A 27911-nucleotide genomic window follows, 5' to 3' on the forward strand; every position below is an offset into this window, starting at 1 on the left:
TTGTAGGTGTGTTTGTTCAAATGCTTCACAGGGAGATTTTCACAAGATGTCCGCTTCCAGAACACCATTGATGGTTGAAGCTGTATCCACTACTGTTCCTGCCTGCTCCTCCTTAACAATGTGACCAACTCATTAATAGCCTACTGTATAATGTTTGGATATGAATATGGATGTTCTCAGACTGTTATGCAACACACATTAATATGAAGAAAGAACAATGATACACACTTTATTCAACATATCAAGCAAGGTAGCGACCCTGTATTGTCATTGCATCTCAAAGAAACCGAAGTGTAGCCTAATTAGGATACTTTGTAATTATTAGGTAAATACTATTATTACAGGTGCTTTCAAAGTAACTACCTATTAAAAAGCTGGGCTGTAAAATAAAGTGTTACTTTTAAATAGTACATACACATACGTATATTTAAAAGTATACTTATATAATAAGGCCACATGCTTTGGTTCATATTTGATATACTATATATTCAATTTTACATTATTAAACGGAACAATCTGGGATATTTCCTATTGTTCAATGCTTATTTAAATGAATGATATGATTATTGAAGAATGTAATAATAGGAATAAATACATCATGGGCTTAGTACAACTGCCTTACCCTATCATAGAGCTCATGGATTGTCAGTCCTTGCATCTGTTGCTCTGTCTATGCATTTAAGAGTGGTTACATTCCTCATCCTCACACCAAACCATTGGATGAATTAAGCCTGAGCTACTATCTCTTTAATTCTCAGTAACCCTTAAAAAAAACACTGGGGATTCTTGTACCCTTTTTATCACTTGAAATATGAGTGGCAGAATCTAAGTTACATCTAACAATGTACTCCAAAATAATTCCATACTCTAACTTCTGTAATATTCTGGAGTATGGTTTAGGAAACATATTCCTGCTATTCTTTTCCATAACACAAGGAATGCCAAAGTATGAAATCATTGTTTGTGTGAAACAGAGGATCGCACACTATCAATAGCACAGGGCATGGAACCAAGGATCTACTTGTAGTCTGACACACAAGTTATGTAAACAAACAGAGGGTGCATACATTATGAGCTTATGAGGGTTACATAACCCTGTCTGCGGGGATGGACTACATCACAAACTAAAACAGTTGCTTTCTACCCAATACCACTGTGAATAAAAATAACTTGCATGAAGAGAATCTGTGAGTGGAGAAAGAGATTGCTGAAAAGAAATACAAATCTCATTAATTTTCTAATTTTAGGGGAAAAAATGGTGCAAGCAAGTAGGCACTGTCACTAGGCACCGTATGTATGAAAATGGTCAAAACATATCTGAGGCCTGGTCTGAAAATGAAATGACATTGTAGGAGACAGGATATCTGGTCAGAATAGTGTACTCACATTCATAAAGTTAATAGGTGAAGGGTAGGTGTAATAACGTGTGAAAAGAAGAATAGATTAGGACAATTACAGCATTATAGATGTGACATTTGCTCTGAAAATACAAGCATAAATGAAACGCTTGAACTTGGTGCCTACCTTTAACCATATCTGGGCTCAGTTTGATTAATAATGTAACAATGCACTCTTCTTTCCCCAAGGTAACCGCCAATCTGACATGGTAAAATAAATGTTAATCTATCCACTTCCAGGACAGTGATTACCGCAAGGAAGGGAGGAAAGATGGATGTACTTTAAAGGTATTTGTGTGGCCTAGCGGTCGAAGCCGCTGCCTACAGTGCACATCTACCACTGCATCATGGATTTGAATTCATTTTAATTTGAATCATCAGGCCCACTTCTATCTCAACATACTCTCCTCATTGCTCTCTACTTCTTTCCTATCCAGTAAATAAAAACATCTGTAAGGAGTGGGACTTGCCCCACTCCTTATAAAAAATAAAAAGGTATTTGAACAGGGACATGGTGCCACCATGTCCCGATTGGAAACCCCCCAAAATAAAGAGAACACCCAGCTGCACCTTATGAATATGAACAGCAGAGGTCAGTATTCTCCTTTCACTTACTTAATTCTCTAGTCCAGTGGTTCGCAAACTTTTTATAGTCCCGTACCCCTTCAAACATTCAACCTCCAGCTGCGTACCCCCTCTAGAACCAGGGTCAGCGCACTCTCAAATGTTGTTTTTTGCCATCATTGTAAGCCTGCCACACACACACTATACGATACATTTATTATACATAAGAATGAGTGTGAGTTTTTGTCACAACCCAGCTCGTGGGAAGTGACAAAGAGCTCTTGTAGGACCAGGGCACAAATAATAATATAATAATAATCAATCATTTTGCTCTTTATTTAGCCATATTACACATAAAACCTTATTTGGTCATCAACAATTGTGAATAACTCACCACAGGTTAATGAGAAGGGTGTGCTTGAAAGGATGCACATAACTCTGCAATGTTGTGTTGTATTGGAGAGAGTCTCAGTCTTAAATCATTTTCAACACACAGTCTGTGCCTGTATTTAGTTTTCATGCTAGTGGGGCCGAGAATCCACTCTCACATAGGTACGTGGTTGCAAAGTGCATCTGTGTCTTAACAGCTCAATTTGCTAAGGCAGGATACTCTGAGCGCAACACTATCCAGAAATCTGGCAGTGGCTTCTGATTAAATTAAATTTTCACAGAACCGCTTGTTGGAATTTCGACGAGGCTCTCTTGTTCAGATATTGGTAAGTTGACTGGAGGCAGGGCATGAAAGGGATAATGAATCCAGTTGTTTGTGTCATCTGTTTCGGGAAATTACCTGCGTAATTGCGTACCCAGCTCACTCAGGTGCTTCGCTATATCACATTTGACATTGTCCATAAACTTGAGTTAATTTGCAAACGCAAAAAATCATACGATGATGGAAGGACCTGTGTGTTGCCCTTGTTAATGCAAACAGAGAAGAGTTCCAACTTCTTAATCATAGCCTCAATTTTGTCCCACACATTGAATATAGTTGTGGGGAATCCCTGTAATCCTAGATTCAGATCATTCAGGCGAGAAGAAACATCACCCAGATAGGCCAATCGTGTGAGAAACTTGTCATCATGCAAGCGGTCAGACAAGTGAAAATTATGGTCAGTAAATTAAACTTTAAGCTCCTCTCTCAATTCAATACTTTGGCCCTTGATAACCGGCACACTTCTGTATGTTGTAAAAGCGTTACATGGTTGCTGCCCATATCATTGCATAATGCAGAAAATACGTGAGAGTTCAGGGGCCTTGCTTTAACAAGTTTGGGAATACCTGCTCTAGTCAAACCCTATGGAGGAATCTCAATAGTTTAAAAAGGTTTCCTCTCCCATCTCCTACTCTATTCACAATAAAGCAGTCCCTCTGTAGACTTCCGCCATACTGCTTCACTTGTCCTGTCTTTTCAGATGAGAGAGGAGACATTAGGTCTGCAATGCATTGACATTTACAGCTCTGCGGCTCCTTCCAGCCTCTTGTAGGCTAGGTGTAGTGTCATATGTGTAGTACCTTGGGGGTTGGGAAAAAAGGCATAAGACAAATGTCAATTTCACAAATGACAAAAAGAGTTGAATGAACAAAAGTGTAATTAATAAACTTTAATTAAAAACAACAACTATTGCACTCAGGAAACACTAGTCATACCAATCTATCAGATCTAAGTAGAAACAAAGAAGAGGGATATATTTTTCCAACTTCCAAAATCATTCACTAGACTAGGCCTACTATACCTGTGTAGGGCTACAAAATAATTTGGACTCTGATAAACAATGCGAGTAGCCTATAGAGGAAAGTAGGGTGCACATCCAAAGATTCCTTTGCGAAATGCCCAGCCGAAAGTTTCGTTGACTGGTTTAACGGATATATCAATAATGAAAGCTAAAGAAACATTTTATTTGCGTGTTGTTAGCATGACAAATCATCTCTATAGTTGCCATCTACCCCATTCAGAGCATTTAGTGCTGTTTAACAAAATGTCTAACTCTGGATGGTCTTTTCTGTGGGAACTTGACGCACTGGAAGTGGCATAATTGGCCTTTATTAGTCAGCAACCTTTGAACTTAGAAGACAGCATTTATTACTGATCAGGTTGTCTTGTCCACAGTTGCCATTTTGTTAATGATCTACAGGGTGGATGGAAAATTAAAGAGGAAATCACTTTTTAATCAGGAAAATGAAATCTGTGGGTTTGTGCGTTGCATGTCTCCTCATAAATTTAAATAACTTTCGTTATGATTATGCCATTAATATATTTCCTGTCTGTTTCTAGTTAGCTCATGTTCTTCTTATTCTTCGATGAGGTTTAACGGCAGTTGGCATCCAAAGAATGTTGCATTACCACCGCCTACTAGACTGGAGTATAACTCCCTTATACTTTGCTTGAAAATAAAGAAATCCAATAAAGAAATACCCTACCAACTAACCTTACACTCACTAAAACCCCACCACCCTCCTCCACTATTGAAATCTATCTAGTCCTACATCAGGCCAACAGCCTGAAAAGATGGGACAGCACCACTGAACACACCCTGTAACTCTTTTAACATCAAGTCTTGTACACCCAAATACTTCTCTGCAGCTGCCACCACAACCTCCATTTTCTGCGACTTAAATTCCACCTCTGCAGTACAGTTGATAACAATTGCTATAAATGCTAAAAATCCAATCTTACTGAAGCATATATCACTTGTTGGCCCATCCCTCCATACTGGTACAGATCTACTACTCAGACCACTCTTCTCAGGATCCCTCCCCTTTGATCTATCCTTCTACATTTTCTTCCCTGCCTCAGCATACGACAACTTCTGCAATACTCTAACCCTGGGAACCTCATCCTGCCTCTCTCGCACTGGACATTTCTGATCCCAAGCCCCATAGGCACCCCTACAATTAACATGTACCACTACTTTCCCCAATGCTACACATTCCTTTGTCTCATGCCCTACTGCACACTTCTCACAATAAGGAATCTCCCTCCTACACACTGCTGCCACATGCCCATAAACTTGACACCCCTAACAACGTAATGTATTCGACACAAAAGCCTGTATGGGATAACTTATATATCCTAACATCACTTTGTCGGGCAAAGACTCAACATCAAAACTCAAAAGAACAGACAACAACTTCTGTTTCACCACTCACGCCACCCTGTCTGCGTTGCACCAAACAACGAGCATCACAAACACCGGGAATCTTCCCCTTCAGTTGTGAACTGTCACATTTACCGCTACCCCAGTAATCACTAATTTCAATGGTGCCCTTTTCTTGAGAGCAAAACAATTCACATCTCTTGCTCACATTCCTTTGACGCGGAGTGCCTGCTCCCTCTGACCAGCAGAAACACAAACAATTATCACAGACCACTTTTGGTTACCTTCACCGATTCCACAGCACGTAATTCTGTTTTCACCCACCCTGAAACCACAAATGGATCAGCCAAAAGGCAAGGGTCCACTTTTTCCAAAAATGTCACTCCTACCGTCACAGACTCATCTTTATCCTAACCTTCGGTGCAAGTCTCAGGCTCCGAGAACTTTCCCACACCTAACCCCTCCGATACTTCGCCCTCATACACTTCCATTTCTTCTCCTGTCTTAGATCCGGTGTACAGCTCACTCTGCTTACACTTTCTACCATTCTTCTTTAACAAACCATGTCCCCCTTTCCCACCATTTTTAACCTATTCAAGCTCACCCTCTTCCTCCCTCTCTCTCTTCTACCCCCTCAGCCTCTCCTTTTCCCTCCATTCCTCATCCATATTCCAAGTATACGTCTCCTTATGATTATACGACACTTCTCCTGACATACATCTTGTTCTTGCCCTCTCAAGGGACGCATTCCTCTCTTCCTGATGACTCCACTTTTCCACTTCCTAGTTAGCTCATGGGGGCGGTAAGTAGCATATAGAGCTTAGAGAGGCGTCAAACTCTCTGACTTAAAGGTGTGCAGGCACACGTATCAATGCGCGCACACACAATAACACAAGTAGACAACCACAAGTGGACAATCTGATATAGGCCTATACAGTGGGTATCATAAGTATTCAACCCCTTGGCTTTCTTCACATTTTATTGTTACAAAGTGGGATTAAAACATATTTAATTGTCATTTTTTTGTCAACGATCTACACCTAATACTCTGTAATGTCAAAATGTAAAAAATTATTCTAACATTTCTGAAAAATGTATGAAAAATTAAACACTAATGGTAGTGGTTGGAATTTGTGAAGAGTAAACACAGATCCGAGATCTGTGCCAAAAGGCAACGTCTTATTCACACATTTTTCGAGATCGAAATAATTATTAATGTCTTTCTTGTCACAAAAAGGGTCTTAAAAAGAGTCCTAAAATAGAATAACTGCCTCAAAGACATATGGAATTATGGATTTTCAGGATGATTTGGCTACCGCAGGCGGTCCTGTTGTCTCCAATGCAGTGAAATATTGATAGGTCAGACGGGAAGTTTTGCCTGAGATGTCATTGGTGCGTGACGAGGAGGATGGGATGGGAAGAGGGGAGGCGCCAGTGTCAGTGAGATAAATCTCGAATAGCGGACTGTACTGGAGTCTTTTAATCTTTGGCAATAGACTTGAACATTTATTACAGAATAAATCAACCAAGTTTCGTTTTTCTCTGCTGCTGATAAGAAAGTTGAATATTAATTCCATATTAATCGCATATGAATTGAGTGCTTCATTTAATGTGTTGTTTTTATAGTGAATTTCGATATATATGGATTAACATGTGGAGGTTCTTTAACACGTTTGCGCGAGATGGTTAAAAAGTCGCGCTTCAGCCTTTGGTGCACGGACAGCTCCTCTCTATGCTGCCAGGTTGGTCTTTGTCGCAGTGCCATGCACACCCTCTTCTATTATTTCGGTGTAAGTAGCCTACCCTACAGTGTGCACTGTTTGGAAGTGCACTATATTGTAAATGCATGAACTCATATTTCTTAAAGAGATATTTTGACACCAGTCAGTTTGGACAACAGTGGAATATCGTGGCAGACTTGTCAGGACTAGGAATTGAGCCGTCAGTGACCACGACCACTTGAGAGTGAACGCTTTTTTCATGTTTTTGGAAGATGGAAACATAAGCACTGTGTCAAACAGTTCAGAAAAAAAGCCCAACTCACTGTTTTTGTATGACAGTATTTGGAAGGAGTGAATTCGTGGGACTTGAGTCGGCCCATCGGATTTATTTGGAATTATTTAATTGTTCAATTGTGTTGTGCCAAACTAATCGGGTAAGCATGTGTCTTGATAATCAGAGAATCCTTCAGTCATTTTTGTCTCTTGCGTTACATTTCCTCACATCCAAATCAATTTTTTTGGAGTTTGAAATCTTAAGGATTTGACACTGATAATCACTTATTTCTAGCCTACATAAGTTTTTGTCTGCTATATAATTGTCCGCCTGTCAAAGCCTTAGGAACATTATCCATGCCTTGAGCAGGGGAGCTACAGTACCATGGACAGCGGCAGCGCATCGTATAGAAAAGATCAATAAACGTAATTTCCATAGCCTAAAGTGAAAGGTCCTCTATTAAATAATGCATCTTTATTGACTGTCTCATGTCTAAATTACTTGAAATATACATTTTAGAAACATAATTTTAGTAACATGTCCAACAAAAAGCGGTCTCTTGGCACAATTTACCCAGATATGGGGTAAATTGAACCGCAGAAAAGGGTAAGTTCAGCCGCCTACAAATTTCTGTACTGAATTAAATATTACCACTACCTTTTTAAAACTATGTCTATCTTTATTTCCCAAACACAATCCAACACAATCACATTCATTTTATTTAGCCTTTAAGCATTTTAAGCATTTTTTATAAACACAGGTGTAACACTTAAACACTTAGGCCATAGGCCAGTCTGTGTTGTTACCTCAATAGAAAACACTTGAATTTGCTCAACTTGCCTTGGTTCAACCATTGGCTCAACTCACCCCATGGCAATTGGATCAACTAACCCCAAACCAAACATTTGGAACATTTCAGCCCACACAGCTACAAGGATGCACTTCCATGCTAGGTTAAGGATCTCATATTGAAGCTTTAGAGATGCCAACTGATTTATAGAACAATTTTAAAATGATCTACTTTGGTTTAGATACAAGCAAACAATAAATTAGTTTGACTTGGTGAAAATCTGTTATTTTTTAGATCTAACATGCGTATCACTTTTTCAATGTGGTTTCTTCTTTCACAGACTCCATTAAATGATGAACTCTTCCTAAATATTTGATCAAATTATTAATTTTGTGTATGGTTTCCTAGAAAACAATGGTGGCTCAACTTACCCCTATTGTGCAACTCAGCCCACTCTCCCTTACAGTCAGCCATATCATTTATTGAAAATGTGAGTAAATTATTTCGTCTCATACCTTTAATAGATGATAATAGTATAGGTGGACACTTTCAAAGCTGTTGGTCCAATATTTCCTTATTGGACCCAATGTAACAAGTTTCATGCCTTTTATGAACAACCCTTAAGCATTTTATTCATACTTTGATTGTCTTGCTAGTATTCAATAGCCATAGAGGGTTGTCTTTAAACCCCAATTTGTTACATACAGGTTCAATCATTCTGTCAGGGAACATAAACCTACATTATATTAACCAATATACTGTAGCACAAACAACCAGGAGCTTTAAGTGTGCTGACTGCTGTAAGTGTTCCTACTGTCACACCCTGATATGTTTCACCTGTCTTTGTGCTTGTCTCCACACACCTCCAGGTGTCGCCCATCTTCCCCATTATCCCCAGTGTATTTATATCTGTATTCTCTGTTTGTCTGTTGCCAGTTTGTCTTGTCAAGCCTACCAGCGTTTTTCCCGTACTCCAGTTTTTTCCCCAGTCCCTGTTTTCTAGGTTTTGACCATTCTGCCTCCCTGACCCTGAGCCTGCCTGCCATTCTGTACCTTTCGGACTCTGCTCTGGATTACTGACCTCTGCTTGCCCTTGACCTGTCGTTTGTCTGCCTTTTGTTACTTCGAACTGTCTGCATCTGGGTCTTCTCCTGAGCTGTGATTGTACGAACTGGCCAAGACTTCGCTGGAGAGTCGGAAACATGTCGGCATTTCTCGCTCAGTGTTCTCATCTTCGAGCTGCAGCCCTCCTCCTTCCCCTTCGTCTAGTAGGCTCGTGTCACTAGGCAGCTCGTGGCTGTGCTTCCCTTTGTAGTCCGTCATAGTTTGCAAGCTCTGCCACATCCGACGAGCATCAGAGCCGGTGTAGTACAATTCAGTCTCAGTCTAGTATTGACGCTTTGCCTGTTTGATGTTTCGTCAGCAGGCATAGTGGGATTTCTTAAAAGCATTTGGGTTAGAGTCCCGCTCCTTGAAAGCGGCAGCTCTAGCCTTTAGCTCAGTGCGGATGTTGCCTGTAATCCATGGGTTCTGGTTGGGTTATGTACGTACGGTCACTGTGGGGACGACGTCATCAATGCACTTATTGATGAAGCCAGTAACTGATGTGGTGAACTCCTCTGTGCCCTCGGAAGAATCCCAGAACATATTCCAGTCTGTGCTAGAAAAACAGTCCTGTAGCTTAGCATCTGCGTCCTCTGACCACTTCCTTATTGAGCGAGTTACTGGTACTTCCTGTTTTAGTTTTTGCTTGTAAGCAGGAATCAGGAGGATAGAGTTATGGTCAGATTTGCCAAATGGAGGGCGATGGAGAGCTTTGTACGTTTCTCTGTGTGTGGAGTAAAGATGGTCTAGAGTTTTTTTCCCTCTGGTTGCACATTTAACATGCTAGTTGAAATTAGGTAAAACAGATGTAAGTTTCCCTGCATTAAAGTCCCCTGCCACTAAGAGCTCAGCCTCTGGATGAGCATTTTCCAATTTGCTTATGGCCCTATACAGTTCATTTGAGGGCCGTCTTAGTTCCAGCATCAGTTTGTGGTGGTAAATAGACAGCTACGAAAAATATAGATGAAAACTCTATTGGTAAATAATGTGGTCTACAGCTTATTATGAGATACTCTACCTCAGACGAGCAAAACCTTGAGACTTCCTTACTATTAGATTTCGTGCACCAGCTGTTATTTACAAATTGACACAGACCTCCACTCCTTGTCTTACCGGAGGCAGCTGTTCTATCTTGCCGATGGACCGAAAACCCCGCCAGCTGTATGTTATCCATGTCGTCATTCAGCCACGACTCGGTGAAACATAAGATATTACAGTTTTTAATGTACCGTTGGTAGGATATTCTTGATTGGAGCTTATCCATTTTGTTATCCAATGATTGCACGTTGGCTAATAGGACTGATGGTATAGGGGGTTGACTCACATGCCTACGAATTCTCAGAAGGCAGCCCATACTCCGCCCCCCTTTTTATCCTTCTTTTCTTCATTCAATTTTTTATTTATTTTTTTTATTTTTTATTTCACCTTTATTTAACCAGGTAGGCTAGTTGAGAACAAGTTCTCATTTGCAACTGCGACCTGGCCAAGATAAAGCATAGCAGTGTGAACAGACAACACAGAGTTACACATGGAGTAAACAATAAACAATTCAATAACATGGTAGAAAAAAAAGAGAATCTATATACAATGTGTGCAAAAGGCATGAGGTAGGCAATAAATCGAATAATTACAATTTAGCAGATTAACACTGGAGTGATAAATCATCAGATGATCATGTGCAAGAAGAGATACTGGTGTGCAAAAGAGCAGAAAAGTAAATAAATAAAAGCAGTATGGGGGGTGAGGTAGGTAAATTGGGTGGGTAGTTTACAGATGGACTATGTACAGCTGCAGCGATCGGTTAGCTGCTCGGATAGCAGATTTTTAAAGTTGTTGAGGGAGATAAAAGTCTCCAACTTCAGAGATTTTTGCAATTCGTTCCAGTCGCAGGCAGCAGAGAACTGGAAGGAAAGGCGTCCAAATGAGGTTTTGGCTTTAGGGATGATCAGTGAGATACACCTGCTGGAGCGCGTGCTGCGGGTGGGTGTAGCCATCGTGACCAGTGAACTGAGATAAGACGGCACTTTACCTAGCATAGCCTTGTAGATGACCTGGAGCCAGTGGGTCTGACGACGAACATGTAGCGAGGGCCAGCCGACTAGGGCATACAGGTCGCAGTGGTGGGTCGTATAAGGTGCATCAGCTAAATGATGGGGATTAGGGCCCGTTCCCGAGAAAGCAGTATGTCCTTCGCGTCGGACTCGTTATAGAAAAAATCTTCGTCCAGTTCGAGGTGAGTAATCGCTATTCTGATGTCCAGAAGTTATTTTTGGTCATAAGTGACGGTAGCAGCAACATTATGTACAAAATAAGTCACAATGCAAAAAATCGAGCAAAATAGCACAGTTGGTTAGGAGCATGTAAAACGGCAGCCATCCTCTCTGGCGCCATTCTTCCAATTCTTCCCACAGCTGTGTCAAGTTGCCTGGATGTCCTTTGGGTGGTTGACCAATCTTGATACACATGGAAAACTGTTGAGCATGAAAAACCCATCACCATACGCACAAAAACCTTATTTCTATCACATTTTGTGCACAAATTTGTTTACATCCCTGTTAGTGAGCATTTCTCCTTTGCCAAGATAATCCATCCACATGACAGGCGTAGCATGACAGGTGTAGCATATCAAGAAGCTGATCAAAAAGCACGCTCATTACGCAGGTGCACCTTGTGCTGGGGACAATAAAAGGCCACTCTAAAATGTGCAGTTTTGTCACAGATGTCTCAACTTTTGAGGGAGTGTGCAATTGGCATGCTGACTGCAGGAATGTCCACCAGAGATATTGCCAGAAAATAGAATGTTCATTTCTCACAACCGCAGACCAGGTGTAACCACGCCAGCCCATTTCTCACAACCGCAGACCAGGTGTAACCACGCCAGCCCATTTCTCACAACCGCAGACCAGGTGTAACCACGCCAGGCCATGACCTCCACATCCGGCTTCTTCGCCTGCGGGATCATTTGAGACAAGCCACCCGGACAGCTGATGAAACTGTTGGTTTGCACAACCAAATTTATTTTGCACAAACTATCAGAAACTGTCTCAGGGAAGCTCATCTTTATGCTCGTCATCCTCACCAGGGTCTTGACCTGACTGCAGTTCGGCATTGTAACAGACTTCAGTGGGCAAATGCTCACCTTCGATGGCCACTGGCAAGCTGGAGAAATGTGCTCTTCACGGATGAATACCGGTTTCAACTGTATCGGGCAGATGGCAGCGTTTTGCTGATGTCAACGTTGGCAGTGGGGTTATGGTATGGGCAGTCATAAGCTACAGACAACGAACACATTTGCATTTTATCGATGGCAATTTGAATGCACAGAGATACGGTGACGAGATCCTGAGGCCCATTGTGGTGTGGGGGTGCTTTGCTGGTGACACTGTCTGTGATTTATTTAGAATTCAATGCACACTTAACCAGCATGGCTACCACAGCATTCTGCAGCAATAAGCCATACCATCTGGTTTGCGCTTAGTTAGACTATCAATTGTTTTTCAACAGGACAATGACTCAACACACCTCCAGGCTATGTAAGGGCTATTTGACCAAGAAGGAGAGTGATGGAGTGCTGCATCAGATGACCTGGCCTCCACAATCCCCCAACCTCAAACCAATTAAGATGGTTTGGGATGAGTTGTACTGCAGAGCGAAGGAAAAGCAGCCAACAAGTACTCAGCATATGTGGGAACTCCTTCAAGACTGTTGGAAAAGCATTCCAGGTGAAGCTGGTTGAGAGAATGCCAAGAGTGTGCAAAGCTGTCATCAATGCAAAGGGTGGCAACACTGAAGAATATAAAAGCTGCCAAACTGTATATCAGCTGCCAAACCGTATATCATCTGCCAAACCATATATATCAGCTCCCAAACCGTATATCAGCTGCCAAACCATTTATCAGCTGCCAAACCGTATATCAGCTTTAGGAGGCTGAAACTGCACTCAGGCAGTAAGCTGGCAGTGTGCCTGTGCTCCTATATTAATCATCCTAAATGAATTATTAGCGCCAAGAGAATGTTGTCCTTGTTGGGCCAATGTTACATTAATTAATGTTTTCACTTAGAGCCGTTTAAAATGAACCGGCTGGCTAAATCTGGCACATTTATAGAAATGTTGACTAATGTCCATTGTTCCTTTCAGATAAACCAAATCAAGTTAAGTGAATCACTTTGTACAGTGATTTCTTCCTATGAAAAGCTCATTACAAATGAAAACTATTATTATGATGATGATAAGGATAATGATTTTATTCCCTTCTTCCTCCTAGGATGTCGGATGACAGGATGTCGGACAACTGGTCTCTTTGTTCGGCGACGCCAATGTTCCCAGCAGTGAACTCCTCTTTTAACTCCTCCCTCCCTCCGTCATTCATGGACTGGGAGGCTCCCACCTTCACCGCCGCTGCCCGCGTTCGCGTGGCCGCCACCATGGTCCTCTTTGTGTTCGCTGCCTTCTCCAACCTCTCTGTGCTGATCAGCGTGGCACGGGGCCGCGGGCGCCGCCTGGCCGCCCATCTCCGGCCACTCATTGCCAGCCTGGCCTCTGCAGACCTGGTGATGACGTTCGTGGTGATGCCGCTGGATGCGGCGTGGAACGTCACCGTACAGTGGTACGCCGGTGATGCCATGTGCAAGCTGCTGTGCTTCCTCAAGCTGTTTGCCATGCACTCGTCTGCCTTCATCCTGGTGGTGGTCAGCCTGGATCGCCACCATGCTATTCTGCACCCGCTGGATGCGCTGGACGCCGGACGCAGAAACAAGAGGATGCTGCTGGTTGCCTGGGTCCTCAGCTTGCTCCTGGCCTCCCCACAGGTGGGTGTACATACGGTAGCCACTACATTGTTCTCAGACTACAACATAACAACATGGATATTCATTAGTAAGCCTTGTATTTCTCTCTTATGTTCGGAAGGCAGTGGTCCACTTGAGATTGCTGTTACTAGCCTGCTATCCACACTGATTATCACTCCATTTCATTATGGTTTCACTTCACTGAATCACCTTGCGCACGCATTCAATGAATCATTTGCGCCTATGTCTTTAACGTTTATGCATAACGAATTGGTCGATGACAGGATCACCATCCACAAATGTTGCCAAACAAAAATATTTTGTTGGGCAACATTTGTCCACGTGAGTTGTAGACTAAACATTCCTATATTTTCTTAGAGGAATACTCTCTAGCCGGTCCAAGTGCCCTTCTAATGGAACAGGTCCAGACTGAATCAGTGTATTGGAGCGATAGTGAAATGGAGCGCTATTCCGTTTGGAATAGTAAGATTGCAGGGCAGCAATCGATCTTAAGTTGTTCACTGTCTTCCTCACACAATAGAGCATACAGTCAGTGATCTGCCAATCAAATGAAGTCCTATGGGTAGGTGGGTGGTGCATTGTTAGGAAATAATCTCTCAGCAAAATAGAGAGCATTCAGTGTATTCAACTTTAATTCTATAGGACAAGCACACCAGCTCTTGATTGATGGCTTTAGTAATGTGAGTTGAATGGCTTAGAAATGGAAGCAGCTGTCAGCTTGGTAACAAAGTGTTGCTATGATCAAATCAAATGATCAAATTGGCTCAGGAGGTCACCTGCATATTGATAATAGTCCCACCTCAATCCAAACAGTAGTGCTGTGAATGATATAAGCTTTTACCCACCCTGACAAGTAGGGAGAGAGAGAAGGCAGGGTGGGAGAAAGAGATTGTGTTCACTCAAATGTAAATACTGTATATCCAAAAATATGAGATGTATTGTCAATTGGTCTTTAGAAACAAAGCATGCGGATTTATGCAATTTTACTAATTTTCAAACAATTTATTTTGTAATATTTTTGTATTTACATGTCTTTCATGCCAATGAGCACTGAATTTGATTTGAATTTAAAAATGTGGGAACAGATTTTATTCCATGCTCACAGATCAATTTGTAGGTGGAGGTACAGTACTTTGGACACTCCATCAATTACAGTTCATAGTTGAAGGTCTCCTTACATTGCACTAAGAGAAAATAGCTTTCCTTCCCAGCATGGTTAGATGTCTGAGTGTTCCCTCCTTGTTTTTACTGTCACGCAGAGAGAGAGAGAGTTTCCACAAATCCAATCCCCTTAATGTCAAGGTCTCGTAGAGGTGACCTTTCTGGCTGTAAGTGGATGCGACCTTTGAGGTGCTAGTCAGTAACTGGTGTTCCAAATGAATAGGAAGAAGGGAAAAACACAGAACCTCTGCTGTAGGAAGAGGGACAGAGGGAGAGACACAAGGCGGGGGAGCCAGTCGAACGTGGAGAAGGGACAGATGTTAGACAGCTCAAAGACAGGAGGTTTGGTGGTGAGTTGTGGACAGATCAATATACCCCCATTCTCAACCACACGCACGTGCTTGACATGGATGGTCATTCTACAGGAAATGCATGTTCCTGGTTAAGCAATTAAGGCAACCCATCTTATGGTGACTAAACACAGCACTGTTGACTGCGGCTGTGAAGAGTCCATCTAATTTACTACGCACCCACGCACGCACGCAGGCACACACGCACACACTTTACATTATGATAATCAAGTAGATATGTGCCGACTGAAGCCAACTCATTTTGAGTGTTTCCTTGTTCATGCGTACTAATTGACCAATGACTTTCAAGGATTGGTGGAGATGGCAAACGGTTAAAGTAATTCAGCACAAAGCATGGTTGAATAAACATTGTTTCCACGTCATTTAGAGATGTGATGATGTTGACTCAACGTGGGAAACGGATTGGATTAGTATTTTATTCACCCAACTTTTCTCATGAATCCAATGATATGGTCATTTTTTGTTGTTGATTTCAAGTTGAATTCATGTTAGTTGACAACTCTACCAAATGTAAATCCAAAGTAGACGTTGAAATGACGTCTGTGCCCAGTGGGAGGTAACTGCAGGCCGATTTAATTAGCACTTCAATACAGCAGAACAATGGCACCCTCATCAAAAACAGCGCCAAAAATACAATAGCGAAGTGAAGCTATCCCAGCTGGCAAAACTGGTTGCAGTGACGTTATTCCGACGTCTTCTGTGATGTCATGGGTGTATACTATTTTTAAATTAGTCCAGAAAGAAACATTTACCTAGGTGTAATATCTCTGACGTTTCTACAACCAGAAAACCAATTTACAATCATATGTCATGATGATAAATTATGTCACCAACTTTTATCTGCTATGATAGCTATAGATATGAGGAAATTATGATGGAATGTGTTACAAGGGAAGGGAAGCTATTATCATCTGGTTCCCTGTGCCATTGTGTTGTGTGTATTTATAGGAGATTAGTGTGTCTAATAGAGGTGTCTGCATAGCTGACAAAGCCAGAGAAAATATGGTAATTAACATTGATGTGTCACGACTCAGGATATGACCCAGGGATAGAGGCTCAGCAGGCTCAGGACAGGCAGAAAGGTCAGAACCGGGAAGACTAGAAAACAAGAACTTGAGAACAGGAGAAACAGGAAACACTGGTAATACCTGACAAAACAAGACGAACTGGCAACAGACAAACAGAAAACAGGAGACAAAGGGCTGTGAGAGAGAGGTTTAATCCTAGACACATGGAAAGTGGGATGTATACGGAGGGTGCGGAGCACCAGAAGACCAACAGCAGTGGGGCTAAGGATTTTAGAGATTGGGAAAGGGCCGGTAAAGCAGGGGAAAGTTTATGGGACTCGACCCGAAGGGGCAGATCCTGAGTGGAGAGCCATACCCTCTGCCCGAAATGATAGCGGGGAGCCGGGGTCCAGTGGTGGTCCGCCTGTCACCCGTACATGGAGGTGGTTGAAGAGCAGACAGGCTCTCTTCCAGGTATACCGAGAGCGGTGGACGAACATCTGGGCCGAGGGTATGCTGACTTCTTCCTCTTGCTCAGGGAAGAGCGGAGGCTGGTAACCCAAGGAACACTCGAAGGGCGAGAGACCAGTGGCCGAGCAGGGAAGGGTGTTGCGGGTACTCCACAAGAGTTGCTGATTCCAGGTGGTGGGGTTGGCAGAGACGAGGCAACGAAGAATCGTCTCCAGGTCCAGATAGGCTCTCTCCGACTGGCCGTTAGATTGGGGATGAAACCCTTGAGTACAGGCTGGCCGATGACCCAATGAGGGTGCAGAACGCCTTCCAGAATCGGGATGAGAACTGAGGCCCACGATTGGAGACCATGTCAACCAGAAGTCCATGGATCCGGAGGACATGCTGAACCATGAGCTGGGCCGTCTCCTTGGCTGAGAGTAACTTGGGAAGGGGAATGAAATAGGCGGCTTTGAAAAACATATCCACTACCATAAGGATGGTGATGTTGCCATCGGACGGAGGGAGACCATTGACAAAGTCCAGGGATATATGAGACCAGGGGTGGTGAGGAACAGGGAGTGGTTGGAGGAGGCCTGCCACAGCTTGCCGCGGAGTCTTTTTCTGCACTCACACAGTGCAGGCGGCGACGAACGTAGAGACGCCAGGAACCATGGTGGGCCACCAAAACCATTGTCGTAGGAAAGCCAGGGTCTGGCGGGAGCCAGGTTGGCAGGTAAGGTGAGAGGAATGAGCCCGTTCCAGGACCTGTGTCTGGCAGAATCTGAGACAAACAACCGGTTAGCCAGGCCCCCTCGCGGGTCCGTCTGGGAACACTGCGTCTTGCGAACCAAGTTCTCAATACCCCAGACGAGTCTAGCTGCCAGACAGGAGGTAGGGAGGATGGTCTCTGGGTCAGACGGTGTAGCTGCGAAGCTATGCAAGTGAGAAAGGGCATCAGGCTTCACATTCTTAGACCCAGAGCGGTAGGAGATGGTAAAATTAAAACGAGTGAACAACAGAGCCCAACGAGCCTGAGTTGAGGCCCTTGGCAGTGCAGAGATATTCCAGATTCTTATGGCCGGTCCACACTAAGAATGGATGTTTCGCCCCTTCTAGCCAGTGTCTCCATTCCTCCAGGGCCATCTTGACTGCATGAAGTTCCCTATTTCCCACGTCGTAGTTCCTCTCAGCGGGATTAAGACGACGGGACAGGAAAGCGCAGGGATGCAGCTTTTGGTACTGGGCAGAACGCTGGGGCAGGACGGCCTCCACTCCAACGTCGGGGACTTCCGAGATTCTTCGGAGGCGAGGGGGAACCCGTGGACAAGCACGTGTGGCCGGGAACAGACCTCTCCCTGCTGCATTCCCTTAACCGCCCATCGATCCTAATGGTCAAGGCTATGAGGGAGCCGAGGTCCATGGGCAGCTCCCGGGCTCTTTAATTCCCTCCGATAGTCCGTGAAGGAAGGTTTCGAACAGGGACTCCGGGTTCCAGGCACTGTCGGCGGCCAACGTGTGAAAATCTACCGCGTAGTCTGCCACACTACGGGAGTCTTGAAAAAGCCAAAGTAGCTTCCGAGCCACCTCACTCCCGGATACCGGAAAATTGAACACCTTCTTTACCTCCGCCATGAAATCCTCCAGACTAAGGCAAATGGTGGATTGCTGCTCCCACACCGCCGTAGTCCATGCGAGCGCCCTCCCGGACATCAGCATTATAAGATACGCTATCTTCAAACGATCCGAAGGAAACGAAGAGGGCTGTAGCTCAAAGATTAGGGAGCACTGGGAGAGAAACGCCCGGCAGGTTCCAGGATCCCTGGCATAGTGCTCCGGAGGAGGTAAGTGGGGTTATTGGGAAGCCGGGGTAGGCTGGGGAGAAGCACCGCTGAACTGGAAGTTTACCGTTGTGGCTTGCTGCCTAGTAGAGAGTCTGCGCAATTGTTCCAACAGTATATTGAAGGCATGGTCATGGCATTCCGTCAAGGTATGGAGTCTCTCCACAAGGTTATGAAGTAACTCCTCGTGTCTTCCAATGGAGGCTCCTTGGAGGGAGACAGTGTTGCAGAGCTGGTCCGAGTCAGGCAACAGACAAACCGAAAACGCTGGTATAAATACACAGGGGATAATGGGGAAAAATAGGATACACCTGGTGGGGGATCGAGCACAAGACAGGTGAAACAGATCAGGGTGTGACAATGTGTGTGTGTACTAGTGCTGGAGGAAGTGGAAAACAGCTAGCAAGAAGAAGTGGAGTGTATGACAGTCTGTCATTAATCAAATTAATTACTGAGAATGTGCAAGAATTTGCATTAATAGGAAGTTATCATACAGCAAAAGGAAAAAATACAGTTTAAAAGATAAAAGCATAGACAGTTAATTTCCTCCATTGCCGATATCTAGGACCAACTCTTACGGAAAATGTATGAATTTATTGCCATCCTCAACAATAACATGAAGTATTGGCCTAACCATCTCACACTTGTGCTCAGTGTTAAAATGGAGAAGCCGGCAGCCTACTTAGTTGGTGTGGAGCAGCAACTGTTGAGACGGAGTCAGTAGATCAGGTGCAAAAATAGATGGTATTTATTTACAGTGCAGGTAATGGAGAAAATGTGTGAAAATTTGCTGACAAAAATATATACAGTGGGGAGAACAAGTATTTGATACACTGCCGATTTTGCAGGTTTTCCTACTTACAAAGCATGTAGAGGTCTGTAATTTTTATCATAGGTACACTTCAACTGTGAGAGACGGAATCTAAAACAAAAATCGAGAAAATCACATTGTATGATTTTTAAGTAATTCATTTGCATTTTATTGCATGACATAAGTATTTGATCACCTACCAACCAGTAAGAATTCCAGCTCTCACAGACCTGTTAGTTTTTCTTTAAGAAGCCCTCCTGTTCTCCACTCATTACCTGTATTAACTGCACCTGTTTGAACTCGTTACCTGTATAAAAGACACCTGTCCACACACTCAATCAAACAGACTCCAACCTCTCCACAATGGCCAAGACCAGAGAGCTGTGTAAGGACATCAGGGATAAAATTGTAGACCTGCACAAGGCTGGGATGGGCTACAGGACAATAGGCAAGCAGCTTGGTGAGAAGGCAACAACTGTTGGCGCAATTATTAGAAGATAGAAGAAAATAGAAGAAGTTCAAGATGATGGTCAATCACCCTCGGTCTGGGGCTCCATGCAAGATCTCACTTCGTGGGGCATCAATGATCATGAGGAAGGTGAGGGATCAGCCCAGAACTACACGGCAGGACCTGGTCAATGACCTGAAGAGAGCTGGGACCACAGTCTCAAAGAAAACCATTAGTAACACACTACGCCGTCATGGATTAAAATCCTGCAGCGCACACAAGGTCCCCCTGCTCAAGCAGGCGCATGTCCAGGCCCGTCTGAAGTTTGCCAATGACCATCTGGATGATCCAGAGGAGGAATGGGAGAAGGTCATGTGGTCTGATGATTCAAAAATAGAGCTTTTTGGTCTAAACTCCACTCGCCGTGTTTGGAGGAAGAAGAAGGATGAGTACAACCCCAAGAACACCATCCCAACCGTGAAGCATGGAGGTGGAAACATCATTCTTTGGGGATGCTTTTCTGCAAAGGGGACAGGACGACTGCACCGTATTGAGGGGAGGATGGATGGGGCCATGTATTGCGAGATCTTAGCCAACAACCTCCTTCCCTCAGTAAGAGCATTGATGATGGGTCGTGGCTGGGTCTTCCAGCATGACAACGACCCGAAACACACAGCCAGGGCAACTAAGGAGTGGCTCCGTAAGAAGTATCTCAAGGTCCTGGAGTGGCCTAGCCAGTCTCCAGACCTAAACCCAATAGAAAATCTTTGGAGGGAGCTGAAAGTCCGTATTGCCCAGCGACAGCCCCGAAACCTGAAGGATCTGGAGAAGGTCTGTATGGAGGAGTGGGCCAAAATCCCTGCTGCAGTGTGTGCAAACCTGGTCAAGAACTACAGGAAACGTATGATCTCTGTAATTGCAAACAAAGGATTCTGTACCAAATATTAAGTTCTGCTTTTCTGATGTATCAAAGACTTATGTCATGCAATAAAATGCTAATTAATTACTTAAAAATCATACAATGTGATTTTCTGGATTTTTGTTTTAGATTCCGTCTCTCACAGTTGAAGTGTACCTATGATAAAAATTACAGACCTCTACATGCTTTTTAAGTAGGAAAATCTGCAAAATCGGCAGTGTATCAAATACTTGTTCTCCCCACTGTATGTCTAGGAGCAACAACGGCTCAGCTGCGAAGTAATAGTACACACAAGCTCACAGAATGGGACCACTGAGTGCTGAAACGCGTAGCTCGTAATAATCATCTCTCCTCAGTTGCAACACTCACAACCGAGTTCAAAACTGCCTCTGGAAGCAACATCAGCGCAAGAACTGTTCAGCGAGGGCTGCATGAAATTGGTTTCCATGGCCGAGCAGCCGCACAGAAGCCTAAGATCACCATGCGCAATGCCAAATGTCGGCTGGAGTGGTGTAAAGCTCACCACAATTGGACTCTGGAGCAGTGGAAACGTGTTCTCTGGAGTGATTTATCACGCTTCACCATCTGTCAGTCCGACGGACAAATCTGTCTTTGGCGAATACCAGGAGAACACAACCTGGCCTAATGCATAATGCCAACTGTAACGTTTGGTGGAGGCGGAATAATGGTCTGGGACTGTTTTTCATGGTTCGGGCTAGGCCCCTTAGTTCCAGTGAAGGGAAACCTTAACACTACACTATACAATAACATTCTAGACAATTCTGTGCTTCCAACTTTGTGGCAACAGTTTGGGGAAGACCTTTTCCTGTTTCAGCATCACAATGCCCCCATGCACAAAGTGAGGTCCATACAGAAATGGTTTGTCGAGATCAGTGTGGAAGAAGTTGACTTGCCTGCACAGAGCCCTGACTTCAACCCCATCGAACACCTTTGGGATGAATTGGAATGCCGACTGCAAACCAGGCATAAACGCCCAACATCAGTGCACAACCTCACTAGAGCTCTTGTGGCTGAATGGAAATACCCGCAGAAATGTTCCAACATCTAGTGGAAATCCTTCCCAGAAGAGTGAAGACTGTTATAGCAGCAATGGGGGGACCAACTCCATATTAATGCCCATGATTTTGGGTGAGATGTTCAACGAGCAGGTGTCCACATACTTTCATTCATGTAGTGAATCATAACACTTCTATATCATATCACCTCTGGTGCAGAAACTGTATTGAAAGGATTCATCATTCTAATAGATTAGAATAGATTGATTTTGTAATGGATTTCTGATTAGGTCATTAAAAGTCTGCTGCATGTGCGTCATTCCTTTGTAATTATACTTTTCTTCACTCCACTGACTGAACAAAAATATAACCGCCAAAATGTTACTGAGTTACAGTTCGTATAAGGAAATCAGTTCATTTAAATAAACTCATTAGGCCCTAATCTATGGTTTTCACATGACTGGGCATGGGCGCAGCCATGAGTGGGCCTGGGAGGGCATAGGCCCACCCACTTGGGAGCCAGGCCCAGCCAATCAAAATGTGTTTTTCCCCACAAAGGGGCTTTATTCCAGACAGAAATACTCCTCCTTTATTTCTGATGGGCACTACATATCCTCTACCCAGTACAGCCAGAGAATGGGACCCACCCTCTGAGGGCTTGATTCAATCCGTATCGCAGCAGTTCAGCGCTATTAGAATTTTAAGGTCATTTCTGATTGAGCCGGCATAGGCAGCGTTTACCGTGAATGCAGTCTCCAAGGATGCAGAAACATTGCCTTTAAATTTCAATCACTCGACCTCAATTGAATTGAGCTCTGAATCTCATTTGTCTCTAGGTTTCTTCCCTCTAGGGAGATTTTCCTTGCCACTGTGCTTTAGTATGCATAGGTCCGGTTTACTTTAAAGACCTTTGCGACAACTGTTAGAGTCAAAAGGGCTCGAGATACATTTTATTGATTGATTGATATACCTTTATCATGATTTCTCACTTCCCCTTTGTCTCTCTTTATCTCATAGCTGTTCATCTTTCGAGCAATCAAAGCAGAGGGAGTGGAATTCACTCAGTGTGTGACGCATGGAAGCTTCCACCATCGCTGGCAAGAGACGGCCTACAACATGTTTCACTTTGTCACGCTTTATGTGTTCCCCCTGTTAGTAATGAGCTTCTGCTACACCCGCATCCTCATCGAGATCAGCCGTCAGATGCACAAAGGCAAAGGTGTGTGTATGTCTGTCTGTGTGTGTGTTAGTGTATAAGGTGAAGAGACTGCACACTGCATTCTTTGCTCCCATGTGATATATTTGACTATTGAATGTTTTGACAACACATACTTGTCATATTTAGGGCCAAAATGTGTTACTGTCTGTCAGGAAAATCTCATATTTTTGTACATCTAGTACAAATGAATCAATCCAACAGAGGCAGGTCCTGGTCAGGTCACATGGTCAGAAAGACTCAGGGCATCACAACCCTCAATTTACATAGTACTATTCCATTTCTCCTCACAAACTGTTTATGTCTGAAATCCCTCCAGGTGGGGCTCCATGCCTGAGGCGAAGTGGCACAGACATGATCCCCAAGGCCCGAATGAAGACCCTGAAGATGACCATCGTGATCGTGGCGTCCTTCGTGATCTGCTGGACGCCCTACTACCTCCTGGGTATCTGGTACTGGTTCCAGCCGGCCATGCTTCAGGAGACGCCCGAGTATGTCCACCACGCACTTTTCGTCTTCGGCAACCTCAACACATGCTGCGACCCAGTGATATACGGCTTTTTCACACCCTCCTTCCGGGCCGATCTGGCTGATGTGGTCCACTGCTGCTGCCGCTGCCGATCACAGAACATCTCCCCAAGGTCCCTGGACCGCCTGGCGTGTCGGAGGGGCAGGGCAAGCGGTGAGGCAGAGTCTGATAATCCCAGTGGCGACCAGCCAAGTGGAAACCTGGGGTAGATATCGGTGGGCCTCTTGTATAACTGCACTGTAAAAAATATATATCTTTTTTTTTTGATTCAACCTACAATTGTAAGACAACCAGCTGCAACAGGATTGTGAGGTTGCTCCAAATTTGTTCACTCGACTTTGAATTTTATGTTGAGTGAACATATCATTTAACTTGAGAATATATTCTACCTTATTTGCATATTTGCATATTTCCCAGAGAAATGTTCATATTTCCCAGCCTTTCTAGTGAATTGTAATTACCACCCATGACTGTATTTGTTAGCGACAGAAACATGGTTGTTGTGTTCAATGGTTTTCAGTACTGTAGCCTTCACCAAGTGAGTGTCTAAGTGAATATGTTATCTTTAAAATTCAACTCTTTATGACAATACATTACATAAATCATAAGGCCTTTCTTTGAGGGCCTAATTAGACCCTAACACGGTAGTCTGAAACTCCTAATTTACAGGCCACATCAAACCTACAAGTCACATTATGCTGGCTTGCAAAGTGATGTGTAATCCCTATTGGAATCCAGCCAGAGTGAGGATATCCAACAACTGAAACTTTTAATCACACGCAACCTGCATTCAGAATGACTGCGGGGTAGGGAAGATTGATTATTGAGACTACCTAAATCATATAAACTATCTCAGAAAAGTCCAACTACTAACAGATTGGATAAGTTTAGAAAAATGTATGTTATTTATGTTTGTGTAGCGTAAGATGAATCAACCAATCAAAAGTACATGCAAAAACACAGTTATTAAAACAAACAATTCTGAAAATTAACCCGCAGGAGAGCATGCTGGGAAATAGGAAAATGATGGCATCGGTTTGAGTTTCTCAACAAGCTTTTACAAATTCAGCTGACTTCAAGCAGAGATTGTTGAGGAAACACACTAAAATATTAGCTCAAATGATTGTATTTTTGAAGTCCACTCAACTAACAGAATAATGCTGATTAAGCAATTGGTTAAATTGTCTTTTTTTTTTACAGTGTGTGGTATACAGATTTTTTTTACTCACTGAACTCTTTAGTGCTCATTTCCCAGCCCGAAATTAAGGGTTAATTCGGTTGAACTATCGCTGAAGTTCAACATTACAGTGTGATTAAAATTTAAAGGTATGGTTCACGCATTAGCATTCACGGTAAACGATACATATGTCAGCACAATCGGAAATTACCTTTACATTTCTATTGCGCAATCTGTAACGCTTCAGCGATACAGATTGAATAGAGACCTAAGACTACTTAACCAAACACGTGGACAATGGAGACTCCATTGAAAAAGCTTTTTAGTCTTGGTTTGTGCTTAATCTGGATCAGGAAAACTGGCCCTATTTCCTGTGTCACATACAGCTACACAAAGCTGGGATAATTTAAGAAAGGATTCGAGAACATTGCCGTATTACTGAGGGGATCTCGCAAGTTCCACTATGAATGTAAAGACCTCCAGTGTCTTACACAAAAGACTCAAACACTTCCTTTCAACCAGTTTCTGGGAGAATATCTAGTTAACTAGTACCTTCGATTAATGGTCCATATCTTCACTGAATGACTTTGTACTTTGAGATTGCAGTGAATACCCTGTTTGCAGTACATGAGATCATATTTACAGAACAGTATAGACTTCCTAGAAAACCACTCTGCTTCTGACACTAACCAAACAACTCTTATGTACCCAAGGAAGATCATATTTATGATCAAATATTTGGACCACATACTTTGGGACTTTGGCCAGGGAAGACAGAACTTTAGGACTTCTTTTGAATGTCTGTCCTCTGGATCATCTCACTGGAGTTGCATCAAGATGAACTGTGCACACTTGACATGCATTGTTGAACCAAACACTCATTACAACTCATTCCTGAGTAAGTCCGTCCACAGGCTTCATTTATTTTTTAAATTGATGTAGTTCTATCCTTGACCTGTTCTTGTCTATTAATGTTCTGTATTATGTCATGTTTTGTGTGGACCCCAGGAAGAGTAGCTGCTGATTTTGCAACAGCTAATGGGGATCCTAATAATATAAAGACAGAAAATGTGTTGTGATACACTGTAGGCTCAGTGGAACTGTTTCTAATAAATGTTTACCGCTTTAGTCAAAGGGAAGACATTTACAATTTAGGTCTCCGTGGAGCAAGTGACGTTATCAGGTAGCCCTAGAAAATCAAACTCCAGTGAGTAGGCAACTGGTCATAGTTTAATAAGGAACAAATGTATATACAAAAATGTGTGTTTTCTCAATGTCTTGTTGTTCTCAGCCTAATCGTCTCTGTTTACTCATCTGATTTATTCCACTATTGTTATCATGCCATGCACGGCTAAAATGTTCCACTGTATTTTAGGCTGCATTTAGACAGTCAGCACAATTCTTATATTTTATTCACTAATTTGTCTTTTGACAAATCACAAAAGCTCTGAAAAAGATCTGATGTGATTGGTCAAAACACCAATTAGTGGAAAAATCATCAGAATTGGACTGCCTGTCTGAACACGGCCTTCATGGTCCAGTATTAATTGCAATTGCTTAGATCCAAAGTGATGTTTTTATTATTTAACCTTCATTTAACTAGGCAAGTCAGTAAAGAACATGTTCTTATTTACAATCAAAGCCTACCAGGGAACAGTGGGTTAACTGCGTTGTCCAGGGGTCACCCCTGGTGAGACAAAACCGCGACTCATCAGTGAAGAGCACTTTTTGCCAGTCCTGTCTGGTCCAGCGACGGTGGGTTCCTGCCCATAGGCGACGTTGTTGCCGGTGATGTCTGGTGAGGACCTGCCTTACAACAGGCCTACAAGCCCTCAGTCCAGCCTCTCTCAGCTCATTGCAGACAGTCTGAGCACTGATGGAGGGATTGTACGTTCCTGGTGTAACTCGGGCAGTTGTTGTTGCCATCCTGTACCTGTCCCGCAGGTGTGATGTTCGGATGTACCGATCCTGTGCAGGTGTTGTTACACGTGGTCTGCCACTGCGAGGACGATCAGCTGTCCGTCCTGTGTCCCTGTAGCTCTGTCTTAGGCGTATCACAGTACGGACATTGCAATTTATTGCCCTGGCAACATCTGCAGTCCTCATGCCTCCTTGCGGCATGTCTAAGGTACATTCACGCAGATGTGCAGGGACCCTGGGCATCTTTCTTTTGGTGTTTTTCAGAGTCAGTAGAAAGGCCTCTTTAGTATCCTAAGTTTTCATGAATGTGACCTTAATTGCCTACAGTCTGTAAGCTGTTAGTGTCGTAATAACTGTTCCACAGGTGAATGTTCATTAATTGTTTATGGTTCATTGAACAAGCATGGGAAACAGTGTTTAAACCCTTTACAATGAAGATCTGTGAAGTCATTTGGATTTTTACGAATTATCTTTGAAAGACAGGTTCCTGAAAAAGGAACGTTTCTTTTTTTGATGGGTATATTTTTCATTCACCCATCTACACACAATATCTCATAATAACAAATTGAAGACATGTTTTTAGAAATGTTGGCAATTGTATTGAAAATGAAATACAGAAATATTTAATTTACATAAGTATTCAGACCCCTGAGTCAATACATGTTAGGATCACCTTTGGCAGCGATTAAGGCTGTGAGTCTTTCTGGGTAAGTCTCTAAGAGCTTTGCACACCTGGATTGTACAATATTTGAACTTTATTTTTAAAGTTCTCCAAGCTCTGTAAATTTGGTTCTTGATCATTGCTAGACAGCAAATTAAGTCAAAACTGTAACAAGACCCCTCAGGAACATTCATTGTATATTAGGCCTTGTGTTTAAGGTTATTGTCCTGCTGAAAGGTAAATGTGTCTCCCAGTGTGTCACGTTCTGACCATAGTTCGCTTTGTATCTTTCTATGTTTTATGTCTAGGTTGTCTATTTCTGTGTTTGTTAAGGGCGTGAGCTGGGGTGGGCATTCTATGTTGTTTTTTCTATGTTTGCATTTCTGTGTGTGGCCTGGTATGGTTCTCAATCAGAGGCAGCTGTCGATCGTTGTCTCTGATTGAGAATCATACTTAGGTAGCCGGTTTTCTCACTATGGGTTGTGGGTAGTTATTTTCCGTTTCAGTGTTTGCACCATACGGGACTGTGTCGGTTTTCATTTATTCTCTTGTTCATTTTGTATTCATTCTCGATTAAACGATATTATGGATACGTACCACGCTGCATTTTGGTCCTCCTCTCCTTCCACC

General features: G+C 43.1%; 1 protein-coding gene across 1 annotated transcript; it reads left to right on the top strand.

The window, feature by feature from the left end:
* Positions 1–13211: 13211 nt before the first annotated feature.
* On the top strand, positions 13212–27885 carry LOC139554832 (gonadotropin-releasing hormone II receptor-like). Its single transcript, XM_071367997.1, has 3 exons — positions 13212–13754; positions 22796–22997; positions 23314–27885. The coding sequence occupies exons 1-3, from the start codon at positions 13212–13214 to the stop codon at positions 23730–23732; spliced, it is 1164 nt and encodes a 387-aa protein (XP_071224098.1). The 3' UTR covers positions 23733–27885.
* Positions 27886–27911: the final 26 nt, after the last annotated feature.

Source organism: Salvelinus alpinus, chromosome 26 (assembly GCF_045679555.1).
Source record: "Salvelinus alpinus chromosome 26, SLU_Salpinus.1, whole genome shotgun sequence".
NCBI classification, from domain to species: Eukaryota; Metazoa; Chordata; class Actinopteri; order Salmoniformes; family Salmonidae; genus Salvelinus; species Salvelinus alpinus.

Bases quoted from the DNA above. Each gene is read 5' to 3' on its own strand.
- LOC139554832 (XM_071367997.1), top strand. From the start codon at position 13,212: ATGTCGGATGACAGGATGTCGGACAACTGGTCTCTTTGTTCGGCGACG. The intron at 13,755-22,795 runs GTGGGTGTACAT...TTTATCTCATAG, and splicing joins TGCTCCTGGCCTCCCCACAG to CTGTTCATCTTTCGAGCAAT. The intron at 22,998-23,313 runs GTGTGTGTATGT...AAATCCCTCCAG, and splicing joins TCAGATGCACAAAGGCAAAG to GTGGGGCTCCATGCCTGAGG.